At 42.3% G+C, this 19,999-nt stretch overlaps 1 protein-coding gene across 1 annotated transcript in view; it reads right to left on the bottom strand.

Annotated features, from left to right (window-relative positions):
- CRB1 (crumbs cell polarity complex component 1) overlaps positions 1 to 19,999 on the bottom strand; it is a 713,161-nt gene that overhangs the window by 31,797 nt on the left and 661,365 nt on the right. Inside the window, exon 11 of the mRNA XM_086954812.1 lies at positions 16,147 to 16,273. Coding sequence (XP_086810938.1) covers positions 16,147 to 16,273 — 127 coding nt within the window. The remainder of the gene's footprint in view (positions 1 to 16,146; positions 16,274 to 19,999) is intronic.

Below are 19,999 nucleotides of genomic sequence, written 5' to 3'. Positions count from 1 at the left end.
TGACAATGTCTCAAAGAGCCAGGAATCGAAAAAAAAGACTAAACAGAGGCTAACTTACTATGAATGTAAAATAAGTCATTCTTTTTGGCAGTCAAATCAATATTTATTTGGACAACATTCCTTCTATAGACCCCCCTCGACAATGTAATGATCAACATTATGCTCCATAAGGATAATCTCTGAAAACGTATTTATCTTGTTCCCTGAAGGCCTCAAGCCATCTCTTGTTAGGTCTTAACAAATTCCTGTCTAGATTAGTGAAATATTCTCTATGACTCCTTATAATCATGCAGGTCTGAAGGGTTCAAAAAGTGGGGGTTCACCTCAACTATGGCCTAAGAATATGAGATTATGTGACAGTTGAAAGGCTGCAGGTCCTTCATTAGCTGCCATCAGAAGCCAGAATTAATTTTAAATGTTAGTGGTTATTCCACCGGTGCTGCTATGGTCTAATCCTCCAGAAACCAGCTGGTCAAGACTCAACCCTATCATTTCTTCAGTGATCTGTGAGAATTAAGGCTTCTGACACAGTTTTAAACTCTTGTATGTCAATGACTCTCAGCGGGGTTTCATAGGAGGCCACCTTGAAGATCTCTCCTGAACGATCCACCTATAGTTCAAATATTTGCCTTTCAAGTGCCTGTTAAAATGCCTTATTTCCTAATGTGGCCTAACGGCCAGAGCTGCTGACTTTGGTGCTGGGAACCAGGTTCAAGTCTGGCGTTGGCTCAACATTCTGTGATTCTGGACGAATCACTTAATCTCCCTGTGCCTACCAAAAATGAATGTGCCCTTGTGTTATGTAAGTGGTGCTCATGTAAAGGACTTTAATACCGTCAGGTCGAGTTTGCGCTATATAAAACTGCAAAGAATACAAAATAAATAGTTAAACTATCCCGAAATCCAACAACTACAGGCAGATTCGCCACATAAGAGTGCACTAGACAAATTGACCTATTTTAATCTATGTGCATCGGTAGAACTGTGAGTTGATGCACAAAGCTTGAGAAAGCAAATGTTGCTGCGGTGTGGGAATGGCACAGTTGTGTGAGACAGGCAATACGGGCGTAGTATACATTGTTATTTCTAAAGTTCACTGCCAGTGTTTATGTTTGAGCATAAGTCTGGAAAGAACAAAGGCTTATATATTTTTGTACTGAGGTGCATTGACAGAGCTTTGTTAATTATGCAAACATCAAATTGAAGGGGACTGCAGATCCAGATTCAGGGGTACTGCTGGGTGTGTCATTCAATGCCAGTACTAAAATAGATGGCAGTGCTGCTGACAACATCAGGTGCATTGACGGAGGTTTGCGTTTGTTTCAGTAACGTAACAACACTAGGTATTACAGAGAAGATTGAGATGCATTGGTAGACCTGTGTACTGGTCCTACAGTAGCAATGGTAGAGGAACCGCAAGAAATGATGGGGGTGCACAGGCGGAGCTATACACAATTCTTCTATGCTCATATCAGCAAAAAGTGAAAGCCAAGTAGCCGCTTTAACATCCACCAAGGTGATGGCAGACCCAGCACAATTACCTTCCACACTCGTCATCACCAGAGAATGGGTCTGTGTAGCTCACCACTACTATTGACACCAAATTCACATTTTTAATGGAAGATATCCTGAAGTAGCCACAAATGTCTAGATGTCCCCATACAATAGCAAAATACAGCATGGATTCTGATACTAAGTCTTCATATTTACAGGTTGGTGGGCTGTACTTCATTCCACCAGGGCAGCGGAGGCATTTACTCTGCTGCTCTAGTGGACAACAGACGGCCATATTTAGAGATCTCCACTTGAACGGCAGAGACGTCCGAGCCTTCAGAGACATGGCCATGTTAGCAACTGCTCTGACAGCAGAGTAGGTTTTCAAAGCGAACACCATGTTTCATACAGCCTAAAGCAGGAGTTTCTTTTTGAAAAACACAAAATTATTTCCTTTGGAGTTTTCTTCTATGGTGTGGGGGTCATTTTTATATTTTTTTCTTTTTGGGATCACAAGGCTTTTCCTAAAGGTCCCCAAAAGGAAGAAAAGGTACATGAAAACGTCCCCCCTAAACATGGTGGACAGTCTGAGGTACTTAAACCAATGGCCTGGTGTTAGTAGAACCGCTGGACAAACATTTCAGCCAACAGGGGCTCCGCCGATGGAAATATGATGGTCCATCCATATCCAAATAGAGCAGGAGGACAGGGTACTCCATCGTATTTATGATGTCCGCCAAATGCTAAATAACCTCTTAAGAACTCCAAATAGGAATTGAGTAGCAAATTATTTTTTGATGTCATGTTTTATAAAAATGTCTAATGCCACACTAGCTTACATCTTGAATAAAATGTGTATCTTGTGCGCATGCCAGTTTATGGTTGGGGGAACATACGGGACGATGGGTATCTGAGGTAAGTTCTTGTCAGGGAAGTATTGTAGCTATTGTCAAATAATGCAGCAAATACTCATTTTACTTATTTTGAATTTGATTTAATCTGTTCCGTCAAAAACCCCAACCACATTGTCCCTTGGTGACATGCCAATGGCCTGAAACTCCAACATAGTGTTATTTCTTTCGGGAAAGCCTTTGCTATGTTTTCAGTGATCCATCAAACACATGCAGCTTCTCACAAACAACAATTGTTTTTAAGTCACTCCGACACAGATGTAATACTACAGGAGTGCTCTTTACATGCTTTTTCATGTCCTCATTAAAAAGCTCCTGAAACACCCATCTCTCTATAAATAAAAGTGAAAACATGACACAGCCCCTTTTATTCGTACTAACTATATATGAATATTTCCTAAACAGCTGATTCACAAAGGCATGCAAGGGACATAAAAGAGCACGATAGGAGTACTACTTTACGAACTCCAAAATGCCTTTGTGAATTAGCTTTGATATGTTCAAGGCCAAAAAGCCTTTCACTGTATAAGTAGGATTTGAAATATATATGTTTGTACATGTACATTAAATCTTTCTTCGTCAATTAAATGTTTTTCTGACAGTTATGAGACCCTTTCCCACTAAATATGTCGCATATGACTCACCAATGAATGAATAATTGAGAAAGTTTTGCAGCTAATGATAATTATAAATCATGAGGTGCCAAAAACAACTGAAGATTATTTTACAAGCAGAAATGAAGAAAGTAGACAAAGAGACAAAACATAAGATTAGCATTTAATGTACAAAGGATGGAGAGAAAGGAATGTACAATACACAATACAGCTGAAATGTGTCAAAGAACGTACAAAGATGAAAGTGAGAATTTTGTAAAGAACAATCAGTGGAAATTTTAATGGTGACATGAGAAGGAAAGACATTATCAACTCCACACATATATCAGTGATGTTAACAATAACACACATAACTCGGTAAAATGTAGAAAGTAAAATAAATCTTTGTTCTGTTATATGAAATATCAACTCATATGTTATTCTGGGCTTTTCAAGAAATCCAGTCTTGGCTGAATATTAGAGATGGCTTATATTTAACCTCTGAGTGCTGAAATACTATAGTGTGTGTTAGAGTTTTGAGATTCTCAGTAATATCCTCAATTTCCATAAGATTATCACTTAATTTGAGTTTACAATTATCAGAAGAAAAGTAATTTTCAATATTGTGATACTGACTACTTATGGTATAGAAATTGAATGGGATCAGAGTCAGAGAAGGTGGACATGCAGCAAAGAGAGACCTTTAGGGTCCCTTGAGAAACAAGGAGTTAACTTAAAAATGAGAATTCCGGTCACGATTAGGCCGCTAACTTGAATTGCTGGCCTAATTCACAATACTGGAGACCTATTAATGAGACCTTCTGTGCACACAAGGGAGAGGGGTTGGCCTAACAGCTCAGATGGTCAACCTCAAATCTGGGGAACTGGGTTAGAGTCTCTGCAAGGACGAGCAACATCCTGTGATTTTGGACAAATCACTTAATCTTACCGTGCCTAACACAAATGAATGTGCCCTCATGTAACAAAACTGGTGCTCGTGTAAAGTGCCCTGATACCCTGATACCCTCGAGTCAAGTTCGCGCTATATAAACCTCTGTAAAACAAAATTTTAAAAAACCTAAGCCAAGAATTACAATGGCATTTTGTGGAGACTTGATATTTAACCTTTTTCCGATCCTGTTCACATTATTTGATGCTTAGCACAGACTAGTTACTGGCTTCTGAACACATTTCAATAGTTTCTTGAGTCAGCGACATGCTTGGTAAGTAGCTGGGAAAGTGGTACTGCTATCGGCGTATGAACTTCAGGCTACTTTTTTCAATCCTGTTAAAGGCAATTCAGAATTTCATCCTTCCAATGTTGATAATTTCATGCAATCAATTGAAATGCTAGTTGTTTACAGCCTCTAGAACAGGCAATTGAATTATTAATCCATATATAAAAATACATCTAATTTAAAGGTCTTGACTGTGATTACCAGAATGAAGCGCCTACATAAGTGACTTAGGGATAAGAACCAAATGTAAATAGTATTTCCTTAATGAAGGAGGCTCACATACACCTTAGAATTATTCCAACCAGTTCTATGGCTATGTAATTATCGGTAGCCACTATATGTTTTTACCCAAAAAGTAGATATATTTTAAAATAGATAGATGCATTGCAATGAACAATATCTTAACAATGTATAAAAATACAATTTCAAATTGACAAAATAATAAGAAGTTCATGTTTTCATACCAGGACAGCTCTTTACAAAATGCATCACAAAACATATCTCATAGCTTTAAACTACATTTATGTACTGTATATTATACAAAAGTTTAAAAAAATAAAATATGTGACATATATAGAAGAAAATGAATTACATATTGTATCGCGATACATATGTATTTGCCACACAAATACCACAAAACAACCGGTTTTTTTTTAGGACAGAAATGTTTTTGTAAAATCGATAGATGAACAGTTTACTAAGTCACTGGCCTTTACCTTAAAACACTACCTTTAAAAAAATCTGTGCAATTTGAAAACTTAGAGCTTTAAATAGATATTACATTTCTAGAAGTTGCATGTAAGTTCAAATGTCATGCAAGTTATGATGTTAATTGGTTGTACAGAGCCTACAGAAACAAATGCACAGGATTCACTAGAGTAAATCTACCTGTACACAGACATCTCTGTGGAAGTAAATGTACACGCACGTTGGGTATATCTCTCCACTGAAAATAAATTCCCTTATTCTTGGAGATTTTCCCTAGTATAAGTAACATGTGTCAATACACACTTACATGAGGAAGTGGGGAGACATACACCTCAATGGTAAAGTTGTATGTTCGGGCATAACGTATCCTAATGTAGTTCTACATAGAGGAAGCGGAGATCTCACCTCTGCTATGTAGAGTTATGAATTGAAAAAGAATTGAAAACCAGCACCAATGCAGGAAAATAATGCGGATCTGACTATTATCACAAGCAGATGCACATAAAAACAGCCAAACCTCTGGGGTCTGACCACTTTCAATTGTGCTTTGAGACATAGCGTTGCCAGTCATCAGCGACCACTGTGCTGTTTATCCTTGTGTGTTTTTGGAACATGCAATGTTGAATGTGTGACAAGTAGAGATAGATGTGAAATAAATTGTATAGTTTTACATTTGTTTACAATATACATATTTGTATTTTTTTTTAAGTATTTACATCTATATATTTACATTTTTACAACCTGTTTTGTATAGGTGTCAGCAATGTTAAAGTTATAAGGCTATTTAAATTAATTGTATTTAATTTTTGTTATCATGTTTTTATATTTTTCCATGTTCGTTTAAAAAAAGAAATGTTTAGGTGTAGTGTTAATCCCCACCTCCAATTTCTGTTTAATTCTTTTGCACTATAGAACTAATACTAAACATACTCGTAAATGTCTTTGCATATTGCCAAGATTAATGTTTAATCCCTTAAATGTTTCTTACCTCCCTCCTACACTGAATGTAAACCACCCTCATTTATTTTCCTTTGGATCATCTATCAGCAGGAATCTATGTCACCTACAGCACATAGTGGTTCACCTCCAGTACACTGCATGAAGCACATGAATAGTTAACGCTCACATACATTGCAGGTCAGCGTTACCAACGCTGATTTTCAAGATACCCGAATAAAGTGTGTTTTTATGCAGGCAATCCAAATAGAACTGATTTATATTAAGTTGAACCTGATATGGTGTGGATTCTGCCCTACTGGCCCTATGGTGGACTCAGCTGCTGTGGGATGATACTTAAAACTAACTATAACCTATTTTCTTACTAATGCATGTGAGATGCATGAAATTTCCCCATCCCGTTCCCAAGCATGTCCTCCAGGAATTAATTTTTCTTTGCACTCTGGTACTTGTGGTCCTGAATTTAGGTCTGCAAGCACCAGAATGCAAACAGAAAAATTATTGTGCACTATCCATGCCAAAAATCTAAAACATCTGAGATAGCTCCAGCAATCCCTTGTTCTTATATTAATTTCCAACCATGGCGATCTACAGTTTATCGGTGATCATTGTTTTGGCTGTGGTTTTTACAGCAGTATCAAATGAGATGGAGACAGTGTGTGAATTGGATGGCCATGTCCCCGTCCCAAAAGGTTTGGCTAGACGTTGCTAGCTCTGCGAGGCATGCTGTATTAGGGTATGCACTAGAATCCCCGCCCACTCTCCGCCCATATTTGTCACTGGCTTTGTGTCATTGTCCTTCTTAAATGCTGGCTTCTGATTCGTAAATCGGCTTGTTAGTCCCTCCTTTGTACCGTCTTGTCTCAATTTGTTACCGCCCATAAGGACTGGACCTTTTACTCATCATGTTACACAATCTGCTTATCTTGGCTGTAAGCACTATTTTGTTTAATGTTTTTTTTTTTTAATTTGCAGCGCCATCCCCTTTCACTTTAGCTGCTGTGTTTCTTTACTTAATTAATTTGCATGCAGTGTGGTCCGCTTTCACTTTAGCGGCTATGCTTGTTTATTTGATTAATTTGCTCGTGATCTGCTTCCACTTTGCGACCGCACTTCTTTACTTAATTAATTTGCATGCAGCGCAGTCCGCTTTCACTTTAGCAGCTGCGCTTCTTTATTTAATTAATTTGCAGCGCGGCCCGCTTTACTTTAGCAGGCGCGCTTCTTTATTTAATTAATGTGCATGCACCGCAGTCACTTTAGCGACTGCAGTCCAGAAACTGGCTTAATTTGCATTCTTGCTGACAGGCTGGGTGAAGGGAGGAAGAAGGCTTGGATCTACCTCTTTTTTTAGCAATGTGGGAAAGAAGGGAAAACAACTTAACACGCGGCTAGGATAAAACTTACTGAGGGGGAGCCACCAGGGCCCCCCTCGTTTCCTGCACCTCATGCCAGCCCCCACCTGTGCGCTTGTGCCTCTCTCTGCCCCTGAATCCCCATCCCAAACCCCTATTCCTCTCCTTCCTTCCCGACCGGGAATCAGTCGCCCGGAGCCTGTGCCAGCCTCAGAAAGTTCATTTGAGGGGCACAGGCGGGGTTGGCGGCAGGCACCTCACACGAGGCTTGCTGCTTGTTTCTGTAGTGATGAAAGGCAGGCACTTTTACCTATTGACATTGTAAATGACAATGTCTTTTATTTATGTTTTCGTTTTTAAAACATAAATAAAAGGCATTGTCAATTACAATGCCAATTGCTTAAACTAGCGTAAATGCGATCTATTGCATTGCAAATGTTTGTTCTTTAACATGCTAGCAATAAGTATTTGGTGGAAATTGAATTTTACCCACTGCATGAGTCTGCTAAATACAGTGGGGTCTCGGGAATTGACAAAAGCAGAGAGAAAAACAAATGTAGCCAAATATAATAATAATAATAAATAATAATAAAGGGGCTTATAAAGCGCATGGTGACGCCATCCCGGCGTGTCCCCGCGCTGTGGAGAAAAGTCAGGGCCAGGAGAGAGAAATTAAAGGGAAAACAGATGGGTTTTCAGTCGTTTTCTGAACAAGGTCTCTGAATCCGCTAGTCTGATGCTCATGGGGAGAGAGTTCCATTCTTTGGCAGCCATTACACGAAAAGAACAACCACCCATTCTGGCTTTCTTGATGCGGGGAATTTTAAGCAATCCAGTTCCCCCAGAGCGGAGAGTTCTGTTAGGCTCATAGGGGATAGCCAGATCAGTCATGTAGGGGGGAGCTTTGTGTGAGATGATCCTGTAGCACATTAGAAGTGCTTTAAATAGGACTCTCTTTTTTATGGGGAGCCAGTGCAGAGTGGCTAGGGCTGGTTTAGAGGCTGCTCTTTTTGGGAGTCTAAGGACTAGGCGTGCTGCCGTATTTTGGAGTACTTGAAGTCTCCTGATGTTTTTTTGTGTTGTTCCGAGCAGAAGCACATTTCCATAGTCTATCCTCGAGGTCACTAGAGCTTGGGTCATAGTGCGCTTGGCTTCAAGAGGGAGGAGGTCTAAGGTACGGTTCAAGGTCTTCATAACCCCGAAGCATTTCCCTACCACTTTGTGCACATGGTTGTCATAGGAGAGTCTGGGATCAACCCAGATCCCCAGGTTCTTGGCTGCTTTGCAGGGAGTGGGTAACGGCCCCAGACATGATGGCCACCACTCCTTGGTCCAGCTCGTATCCCTGCCTCCAATTACCAGAACCTCCGTTTTTGAACCATTTAGCTTCAGGCAGTGCTGGGTCATCCATCCTGCCAGAGCCTGCATGCATGTTTTAAAGTTGTCTGCAGCAATGGAGGGTGCTTGGGACAGGGAGATGAGAAGTTGGGTATCGTCGGCATATGAGACTAATTCAATGCCGAACGATTCAACCACCTCAGCCAGGGGGGCCATGTAAAGATTGAACAGGGTGGGGCTCAGGGCAGAGCCCTGAGGTACCCCCTGTTCTAAAGCTATGCTATCAGAGAGGTACATGCCTCTCTGAACCTGGAAGCAGTGGTTGGTGAGGAAGGCTTTTAGCCAGCCCAGTGCTTCCTGGGTGACCCCGGCTTTGTTCAGACACTGCAGCAAGATGGAATGTGCCACAGTGTCGAACGCGGCACTAAGGTCAAGCATAATCAGTGCCATAGTCTGGCCCTCATCAGCGCCTGCCCGTAAGGTTTCGGTCGCTCTCAGAAGGGCGGTTTTAGTGGAGTATCCTGCCCTAAACCCTGATTGAGAACTGTGGAAGGCAATATTTGACTCTAGATGGGCCATGAGTTGGCTGTTAGCTATTTTTTCGGCCACCTTCGCCAGATAAGGTAGCAACGAGATGGGCCGCAGGTTTTCTAGGATATCCTGACTTATGTTCGGTTTTTTCTTTATAGGAAGTACAATGGCTTTCTTCCATCCCGCAGGGAGGGTGGCCGTAGAAATGGAGAGTTGGAGAATGTATCTAAAGTGTGGTTCTAAGACTTTAAGGCTAGCTGCTAGTATCTTGGGAGGGGCAGGATCCCGAGGAGAGCCTGATTTGATGCTTTTACAGATACTATTTAAGGTTGTGGTAGGAGGGACAGAGAAGCAGTTTAGGCATGTCTTAGCATGAGTGATCTCCAAATTCTCAGTAAAGTCAGAGCCCAAGGGCAAATCATTAGAGAAGTTTGCGTAGATGTTGGTAATTTTACTGGCAAAGTATTTGGCAATATTATTGCAAGTTTCAACAGAATCATTCTGGGCAATGCTCTCATTAGTTACCACCGAAATTTCTTTGAAAATTTTGAAAAGCTCCTTTGGGGAGTTCTCAGCCTCTCCAATGCGGGTTTTATAATGAAGTGCTTTAGCGGAACGGATAAGTTTATAGTAGCTCGCTTGCGCTTTTTTATAGTGGTTTTTGGCTGTGGGGCAGAATTTAATGCGCCATTCACGTTCCAGTTTTTTGCATGCAGATTTTGCAACCTGAAGTTCTGAAGTAAACCACGGGGAGGGTTTCCTCATCTTCTTGTTAATTACTGACCTAGGGATGGGAGCGGTATTGTCTAGGGCAGTTAGGACACAGTTCTTAAGGCATGTATAGGCGGTCTCACAGTCGGACCCTCCAGGAGGTCCTGCCGCTTCAAGAGTGTCGATGAAAGTGTCTAAGTTAATGTTTTTCCACTTTCGACATTGGTAAATCTGCGTGCTATCGCTCCTTGTTTCAGACTCGGACACCCATATTTGTAAGGGAATGACAAAGTGGTCAGACCAGGGCACGGGTATTGGAGGAAGCGCTTCTACTCCATTCCAGTTACCAAATATAGGGTCGAGCAGGTGACCTTGTCTGTGAGTGGGGTCCTGGTTTTTAAGAGCTAGCTGCAGGGAAAGAAATTCTGCTTTTATACAGGAGGCATCCTTGTCTTGGACATCGTCAAAATGAATGTTCATGTCGCCAAGCACCAGGAGTCTGGATTTCCTCAAGGCGAGATGTGCTGTAGCCTCTACTAGGCTAGCTGTAAAATCAAACAGTCTGCCTGGGGGTCTGTAAATAAGAATACCTGATATGGAGTGTTGGGGCCCCAGTGTGATAGTGAAAGAAGCAGCTTTGCAGTGGTCAATTGTCAGGGGGGATAGGGAGCATTCGAGTGGGGCTCTAACAGCGATAGCTATTCCTCCACCCCTACCGTCTTGCCTGTCAAGCCTAGCGAGTGAATAGCCAGGAGGCAACGCCTCTATGATGTCTGGGTCAGAGTGTTCGCCAAGCCAGGTTTCAGTTAACAGCAAAATATCAAGTGCTTCATCCTCGAGTAGATTATAAACTTGGATGCAGTGTTTACTGAGAGATCTACAGTTAAGCAGTGCTGCTTTTATCAGCTTTTTAGGGGGGTCTATTATGGAGCCAGTTTCAGGAGTAAAAGGGCACATAGAACAGTTGTGTAATGATAGAGCCTTCATAGAGTGTAAACATGGTAGAGTTATGGCAGGACGGAGATTTAACAAGGTTTGTTTATCATACCGTATGTGGAGGGTCTTTGGTTGACCAGGGTGTATGGCCCCGCGCCCCGTCCGGCCGCGGACGGGCGCAGACGGGCTTGACTTTGGCTCGACTTCGGCGCGCTTCCGGCGCGCCCGCTGCACGCGTCCGCTGCGCGGTCGCTGGCCAACACACATTTATAGGCAGTAGGGGCAACTAGAACGCTGACCTGGCCGCCCGAGCCCGGAAGTGCTGGCTCCTCCTCACCCTCCGCAAACAAACGCCCAGAAATGGACGCGGCGGACCGGGGCGGGAGTCGGCAAGGAAGTGAGTGACAGGAAATTAAGTGAGCACACAAAAACTTTTAAAATTTAGCCTTACTCGCTAAAATTAAAATACCACGCTATGGATCAGCGCTAACAGTGTGACACATGAAAGAACACAGCGCGAGCGGATAGAGCCTGCCACTGCCACCGGCAAGACTATTCTCCACAGCGCGACTGCGTGAGGCTGCAGATTAAATGCACATCGCCTACAGCGCAACTAGAACGCTGACCTGGCCGCCCGAGCCCGGAAGTGCTGGCTCCTCCTCACCCTCCGCAAACAAACGCCCAGAAATGGACGCGGCGGACCGGGGCGGGAGTCGGCAAGGAAGTGAGTGACAGGAAATTAAGTGAGCACACAAAAACTTTCAAAATTTAGCCTTACTCGCTAAAATTAAAATACCACGCTATGGATCAGCGCTAACAGTGTGACACATGAAAGAACACAGCGCGAGCGGATAGAGCCTGCCACTGCCACCAGCAAGACTCTTCTCCACAGCGCGACTGCGTGAGGCTGCAGATTAAATGCACATCGCCTACAGCGCAACTAGAACGCTGACCTGGCCGCCCAAGCCCGGAAGTGCTGGCTCCTCCTCACCCTCCGCAAACAAACGCCCAGAAATGGACGCGGCGGACCGGGGCGGGAGTCGGCAAGGAAGTGAGTGACAGGAAATTAAGTGAGCACACAAAAACTTTCAAAATTTAGCCTTACTCGCTAAAATTAAAATACCACGCTATGGATCAGCGCTAACAGTGTGACACATGAAAGAACACAGCGCGAGCGGATAGAGCCTGCCACTGCCACCAGCAAGACTCTTCTCCACAGCGCGACTGCGTGAGGCTGCAGATTAAATGCACATCGCCTACAGCGCAACTAGAACGCTGACCTGGCCGCCCAAGCCCGGAAGTGCTGGCTCCTCCTCACCCTCCGCAAACAAACGCCCAGAAATGGACGCGGCGGACCGGGGCGGGAGTCGGCAAGGAAGTGAGTGACAGGAAATTAAGTGAGCACACAAAAACTTTTAAAATTTAGCCTTACTCGCTAAAATTAAAATACCACGCTATGGATCAGCGCTAACAGTGTGACACATGAAAGAACACAGCGCGAGCGGATAGAGCCTGCCACTGCCACCGGCAAGACTCTTCTCCACAGCGCGACTGGGTGAGGCTGCAGATTAAATGCACATCGCCTACAGCGCAACTAGAACGCTGACCTGGCCGCCCGAGCCCGGAAGTGCTGGCTCCTCCTCACCCTCCGCAAACAAACGCCCAGAAATGGACGCGGCGGACCGGGGCGGGAGTCGGCAAGGAAGTGAGTGACAGGAAATTAAGTGAGCACACAAAAACTTTTAAAATTTAGCCTTACTCGCTAAAATTAAAATACCACGCTATGGATCAGCGCTAACAGTGTGACACATGAAAGAACACAGCGCGAGCGGATAGAGCCTGCCACTGCCACCGGCAAGACTCTTCTCCACAGCGCGACTGCGTGAGGCTGCAGATTAAATGCACATCGCCTACAGCGCAACTAGAACGCTGACCTGGCCGCCCGAGCCCGGAAGTGCTGGCTCCTCCTCACCCTCCGCAAACAAACGCCCAGAAATGGACGCGGCGGACCGGGGCGGGAGTCGGCAAGGAAGTGAGTGACAGGAAATTAAGTGAGCACACAAAAACTTTTAAAATGTAGCCTTACTCGCTAAAATTAAAATACCACGCTATGGATCAGCGCTAACAGTGTGACACATGAAAGAACACAGCGCGAGCGGATAGAGCCTGCCACTGCCACCGGCAAGACTCTTCTCCACAGCGCGACTGCGTGAGGCTGCAGATTAAATGCACATCGCCTACAGCGCAACTAGAACGCTGACCTGGCCGCCCGAGCCCGGAAGTGCTGGCTCCTCCTCACCCTCTGCAAACAAACGCCCAGAAATGGACGCGGCGGACCGAGGCGGGAGTCGGCAAGGAAGTGAGTGACAGGAAATTAAGTGAGCACACAAAAACTTTTAAAATTTAGCCTTACTCGCTAAAATTAAAATGCCACGCTATGGATCAGCGCTAACAGTGTGACACATGAAAGAACACAGCGCGAGCGGATAGAGCCTGCCACTGCCACCGGCAAGACTCTTCTCCACAGCGCGACTGCGTGAGGCTGCAGATTAAATGCACATCGCCTACAGCGCAACTAGAACGCTGACCTGGCCGCCCGAGCCCGGAAGTGCTGGCTCCTCCTCACCCTCTGCAAACAAACGCCCAGAAATGGACGCGGCGGATCGGGGCGGGAGTCGGCAAGGAAGTGAGTGACAGGAAATTAAGTGAGCACGCAAAAACTTTTAAAATTTAGCCTTACTCGCTAAAATTAAAATACCACGCTATGGATCAGCGCTAACAGTGTGACACATGAAAGAACACAGCGCGAGCGGATAGAGCCTGCCACTGCCACCGGCAAGACTCTTCTCCAATGATATAGAAAAGAGCCAACCTGTTTAGACTAGTTTCTGTGGCGAATCCACAGTGAAACCAGAACTGCTTAAATTTAGGATAAAAGTGATGAAAGAATTGAGTGGATATATTAAAGGTGTAGTGATTTGGAATATGCAAAAGCTAGAGCATAAGGGTAAAATTATTTGCTTATTGGCACAATGGACCCCATGCAGCCTCCTTCCCTCCTCTGCCTGCCCAGGACTAACTTTTGAAGGCCTGGGCTCCATCACTTTTTAGAGAGAAAACTGCACTGGTTACATCCTCATATACATATGTCAGCGCGTGTTTTGCCATACTGACTCTTCACTGTTAGTTCTTTATGTGAATTGAGAACTTGAGGAGGGTCCCGAGGACAATAGGGTTTATTTCTCTGTATGGAAAATCTTTGGCCCTACAATACATGATGGGCTGTTGTTTCTCTCTGACTAAGTGTTGAATTCTAAAAAGCAGGTGAATGGCACACATCTGTGATATGGTGTGAGGGCTGTTTGCTGCACTATTTAGAGGTTCTTCAATATGACCATCTCCTTACTTAGAGTCATTATCCTAATAAAGTTTCTCTTTTTGCGGATTTGCTCTAAAACGGTCACAAGAGTTTCCGAAGGTCCATTTTAGCTACACATGGGTTCTAGATGGCACACCATTTCTTTGTCCTGCATGTACAGTGGCAATATGTGCCATGCTTCACTTTTAGGCCCAAGCTGCATGATTGACGTGAATCCCTATAAGAAAAACTTCCACCGTTTCATATCTTCGCACGAACTTTAGAATATTGCTGCTGGTAAGGTGCAATGTCCTGTCGTTGTATTTATGTATATTTAAGTTGTACAGAGACTACATTTCCTCTTACCTAGTCTGAATTGTATATGTGTTTATGCTTGATCTTCATGCGGTTTACTCTTTTTGACTGGTTTCATGATCCTCAAAGTACTGGCTAGGCCATTTGGTGAGAGATTCACACTGGCATTACACCACCCCTAGTGTACATAAAGGTGGTAATGCCTGCACATCCGTCTGCCCAACGTTATCAAAATCAAACTACATTTAGCTCTGAATTCTGCTCATTTTAGAATCCCAAGAAAAGAAGGCCAGTTAGTTTCGGTGACTGAATAACTTGGCAGTGATCATGTTAGATAATGTATTGAGTGCCTGAAAGATTTGTGATTGTTTGATTGAGTGTTTTCAAATGTTATGCTCTCTGTAATCTGAGGAAAGAGAAGTGTCATGATGTTTGCATAACATTGCCATTCAAATGATGAGTTACTAAATACGGTTCACACTGTAAAATATACACTTTTCGTGTTTGAAGCAATGCATGCTATCCTGCCTAATTGCCACTGAATGGCTTAATTTGAATGGTTAGGTGTATCACAATACATAGAAATAACAAGACATCAGGTACATGTACATTTCCATGGGCTTCTTGAAGGGGAGCTCTCACATCCACTATTTTTCATGGGAGTACCTGATTGCCTGTTGTAATTAGTCAGTAAGAAGAAAATACTTAGTTATAAAAATACAATACTTCTAGCATTAATTTCTCTAGGGAGCTTGACAAGATTCTTTAAAAAAAAGGTTAAAACTTGTATTACTAAAGACACACGTCTTATTTAAATATGCATTTACATATGCTACACATGCTATTTTATATGGATGTTACAAACTGATGTCTAAGGCCTCTTTTCAGGTTAGTAGTTAAATCAGGAGACATTATTTTTGTTCCTATGTGGCGGCACATTTTACCATCCATGTAGGGTGGTGCAAGCTCCCAGTGAGCTAACAGCATTTGTGTTGCACGCAATTTAACATTTGGTTCTGGGCTAACACGATGCTCTAACATTTTTGGAGAAGGTGGTGACAATGATAAGAGAGTGCCTAAAGACACCCTTGCAAGATCAGAGATTATGTTTACCACAGATATACAGTTTTAAGGCTGCATGAGTGACCTGACTTTGCTGCAATAAATAAATAAGTGAAACATTTGTATCCTGCTCGCACAGTGGTAAACTTGGTCTGCAAAATGCTCCCGTTCTTTCTAAAAGGATGAATATTTAGGGCCTTGTTATAGTTTGATAGCTGGGATACTGCATCATAAATGTGACACATCTCGTCCACCTTAGCAGGGTGCATTATATCCTATAACACTTATAGTCCAGTGAATGGGATATCCGTCACATTTGTGATGAAGTGCCCCTTCTCCAAACTCTAAATCAGGCCCTTAGTTTAAGATGTAGGTAATTGACTATAGAAAAGGAGGAGCATTAGACATTTTGAAACTTGTAGTGAATACGACAGACTCAATATTCTGTGCTGTTATGTTCAAGGCATCTCCTGAAGGTCAGACTTTATTGGAAGCTACATAAGGTGTTCAGGGCTAGTATTCGTCTTGCTCCCCCCACTCTACGGCTGGCTCATCATCCATTCGCAATATGAGGTAGGACAGAAGCTGGAAGAGGTTCTGCCACAGTAACATGGACACGTAAAAGGAGAGGTCGCTTACATCTATCGAACAACGCTCGCCAGCAAAATTTATGTCACAGATGCACTGGAATCTGTTGGGCAGGTTCTGGCAGAGGCCACCGTTCAAACAAGGATCAGATTGACACTCATCAAGGTCAATTTCACACCTGAAAAAAATATCAAATATAGATCATTGGCATTTCATAACCAGAATAAATATTGCAAAGATAGAGCAATAATGAAGCACAGAGTTAGTCTGCTGTGTCCAAGCTGGCCAGGCCTGCGACTCCCATGTGGCCTCCTGCACTGAATGAGGGGATCTTAACTGCATTCAAACATCCCAGCAAATAACAAAATTATATCCCCAGATGACAATTGTGACAATCTAATAGAAGAGGTCTGAAAACTCAGTAGGGACACATGGAGGTGGGAGACTGCTCCTTTGACTGGCGAAGTGCTGTTTCGGTAACTCACCACATCACCTCAGCATACACCAGTGCCGGTGAGATGCCTTTTAAATGAGCTAAGCTAGCTATATTGTAATCTCTAAGGAGATATTGCAATGTGAATATTCAATTGTCTTTTTCTGCACACAAGCCCCTAGTCACAAAGGAAAACGTGTTCATAAACTAATATTTATTACCAAATGTACCTGCTCTATGTCTTCCAGGACTTCAGAAAGGGATTCCTTGCAGCCATTAGCTAATTTACTGGGGGTGGAGATCTTTACCTTGAGTGTAAAGCGCTTCACAGCCACAAAGCCACTAAAAGGATGGGGAAATAAATGTTTCAAGGTATAGCTCGGCCTCAAAGTTTGTGAATGGCAACAAACATGGAACTTTGTCGGCATCCCCAAACTATGATTCAACTCATTCCCACCCTAGAAATGGGAAGAGATGTACTCCAGCACAGATTTCGTGCAACTCTCCCTCCATGGTGTAAAGGAGAATAGACCAGCCCCCACATTTGGTGGCGGGTAGCTGAAGAGATTTCTCCAAGGAGAGAATTTTTTTTTAAAAAGTACATTAGCACAAGGAAATCCATTTCCCCTATACGGAGTTCTCTTTATTTGAGATGTCCATACAGATGGAATGAAAACAAAAGTTACAAATCTCTTGATTCCTGGTAGATTCCGCAGGACATACTGTGCTAATTGTAGCTTTGAATGCTGATTCGAATAGGAATTGGTGCATTCCAAAAAGTAGTAAGTCTGCTCTCATACAGAAGTAAATCTTCAGATGTATATTTAAATTCTTTACTGCTCCTTTCTTGCCCTAGGTCCTTAGTATTTACAGAGAACACAAACAGGCCATTTGGTGTTAATTTACACATACATGACTATAAGCAGCATATGTTATATTTTTAAGATATTACAGATACGCTCTATTCTTTTATTATGTGTTCAGTACAGTTTAGCAGACTAAGAATCAGCGTTTTTGTTTTAGAAAAAATTTGTATTATATTTTTCCACTAACCACAATTACAGCCAAAAACCAGACACAGACACAGAAAAAGTAACAGAAAGCTTACATATATCCGACATGGTGTTAAATAGCATTTTAGTGGAAATGATCAAACACAAAAAACATACGGTGTTTACATCATCCACCTTCATGTGTCAGTTATAGAAATCATTTGAGTTTGTGTATGCAAACCATCACTAGCTTGAGAATGCGCTTTCAATAATAACAATCGTCTTACACATTATAGGGTTTGCCCTTTTGCAGCATTTTAGTGAAAAATAATGTACATTGATCTTTACCTGCACGTGTGCATACATATATTTATCAACACTTGCACTTTACTACTAATGCTGAATTGTTAAATCACAAATTTACCTTAGCAGCTTTAAAAATCTGAAACAAGTGACCTTTGAATACAAATAATAATGCAGGTCGAGTTTAACTACATATTCAGATTGGAATTTCACAAGTGGACTATAGTTTCATTTTTACTGAAAATTGTGTTTTATTATTATTATTAATTATCACTACAATGAAATTGTCAGGGAAATGTTCAAAATACCTAAGTGAAAAGGGTGTATTTACTGCACCTTTTACATACCTGCAGGCTGCAGTTAACATCCTACCCAATTCCCATTCAAAATTGGGACATATTCCTGAAGGGTTGGTTATTTATCGGCTTCATCATTAATGTACCCCATTGATGGATACATTATTGTCAATAATGGCCCTGGCGTCCTCGTTATTCAATGTTTAAATAAAGAACTTCAAAGCAAGTTTGACTGCATGTTATGTTTCTAAGGAGACCAGCACCCAAGTCCCTATTTTGGGTTTGTCTATTGTGCAATACTGCTTGCCTGCGAGTCTCCTACACGCTGTTGAACTGGACATTAAACCAATTATGGAGGAAGTGTTATCAGCATTAGAATATTGGAATAGGTTGAGACTCAAACCTAAACCAGATCTTTATAGGGAACATGTTAGGTAAATCAGTGGCCCTAATGGAGAAAGAAGTCTTCCATGGTATCCATCCATGTAAGTAGAGCAGCTGAACTTGCGATTTATGTTTGAAGCACTAAAAGATACGAAATCTTGTAATGGGTCGAACTTTACCACGGAAACAGATACATTCTGTCAACTTGATAGGCTGGCAAGGTCTGTCTTAGGTACCATTTATCTGTTAGATGAACCTTCGGGCCCAGTTTGAGCTACATAAAAACGCATAAATACATAAAATAAATAAATAACGGCAATCTCCAAGATCCCAACTCTCTGACGGAGATAGGCTGCAATATTCTATAGCTGTTCCCCATTCTCATTGGGAAAGAGTACTACATGGGTTCTTTCCGGCAGATGTGGCTCGGAAGGGACTAAAAGCTACTTTTCCCCACCCTGCATATTGTGCAGGCGTCCTCTGTTATACCATTTGCTGGCTCTGGCTACTGTCAACGCATGTATTGCATGTGAAGACAAGAGCTTAGCCAGAAGCGTGTATGTTTTTTGTAAAGTTCTCCAGCTGAGTTTTTTATTCTCACATTGAATTACGCAACAACACCCCTATCACACCTTTTCCTAATAGATTACCTATTCAGGATTAATTTAGCTTAGTTATTCCTTGCCTATCAAATGTTTCCAGATTAAGGTTTGTAATCATTTTTATATTGCAAATATTCCTTGCTATCTTTCTGAATAAAACATGCATTTTATTAGGCGTTACTCAAGGTGTATTTGAGAAAAATATTGACTTCACTCCCACACCCCATATTTGCACATGGCATAATTATGCAGAATATTTGTACTCAGGAGGTTAAATTAACAAAGAGTCGGGTATGGAAACTTCGCTATAAAAAATGCTGCTTTTTATTCTGTGTGCAGACCTCAGGTTCTACATTGTTCATTAATTCCATACGTTCATAGCATGGAAATTGGGGGAGCCTCACACTCAGTGGATTTTCTCGTGTGTATGTTAAACATTTTCAATTGCTGTGCTACATATGTTAATTGTAAAGCTATCTGATGCATTGTTGGCAATATTAATTCTATAAATGCATTTATGTAAATCAATATATATGCAAGTTTAGCTCCAACTAGCCATGAGTGTATTTCACTACACCCTTACAGAACAACGTTACAACGTTCAGTTTCCTGAATTTCCTTTTTTTTGTTGAGGATTGTAAATTTTCAGTATGGGAGGTACTGCAGGGCTTAATATCATCATGCTAAGGCCCGAGGCGGGGCTGAGGGTTCATTTCTTGTAGAGTGGCCGGTGCCATCCTCAATAAACCTCCATTCTTTTAATTGAACTTTTCACCTGGTGGAAGGGCCTCTTTTGTATCATTTGTACAACAATCAACCAATAAGAAACGATGGCAGCATGACACGCACTGGTAAATATAAAACCCAAAATAAGTGCAAACAGCGGCTCCAACC

The sequence above is a fragment of the Lissotriton vulgaris genome, chromosome 1_1 (genome assembly GCF_964263255.1).
Source record: "Lissotriton vulgaris chromosome 1_1, aLisVul1.2, whole genome shotgun sequence".
Lineage (NCBI taxonomy): Eukaryota > Metazoa > Chordata > Amphibia > Caudata > Salamandridae > Lissotriton > Lissotriton vulgaris.
The sequence above is the reverse complement of the archived record's forward strand: the minus strand, read 5'-3'. Positions and strand labels throughout refer to the sequence as shown.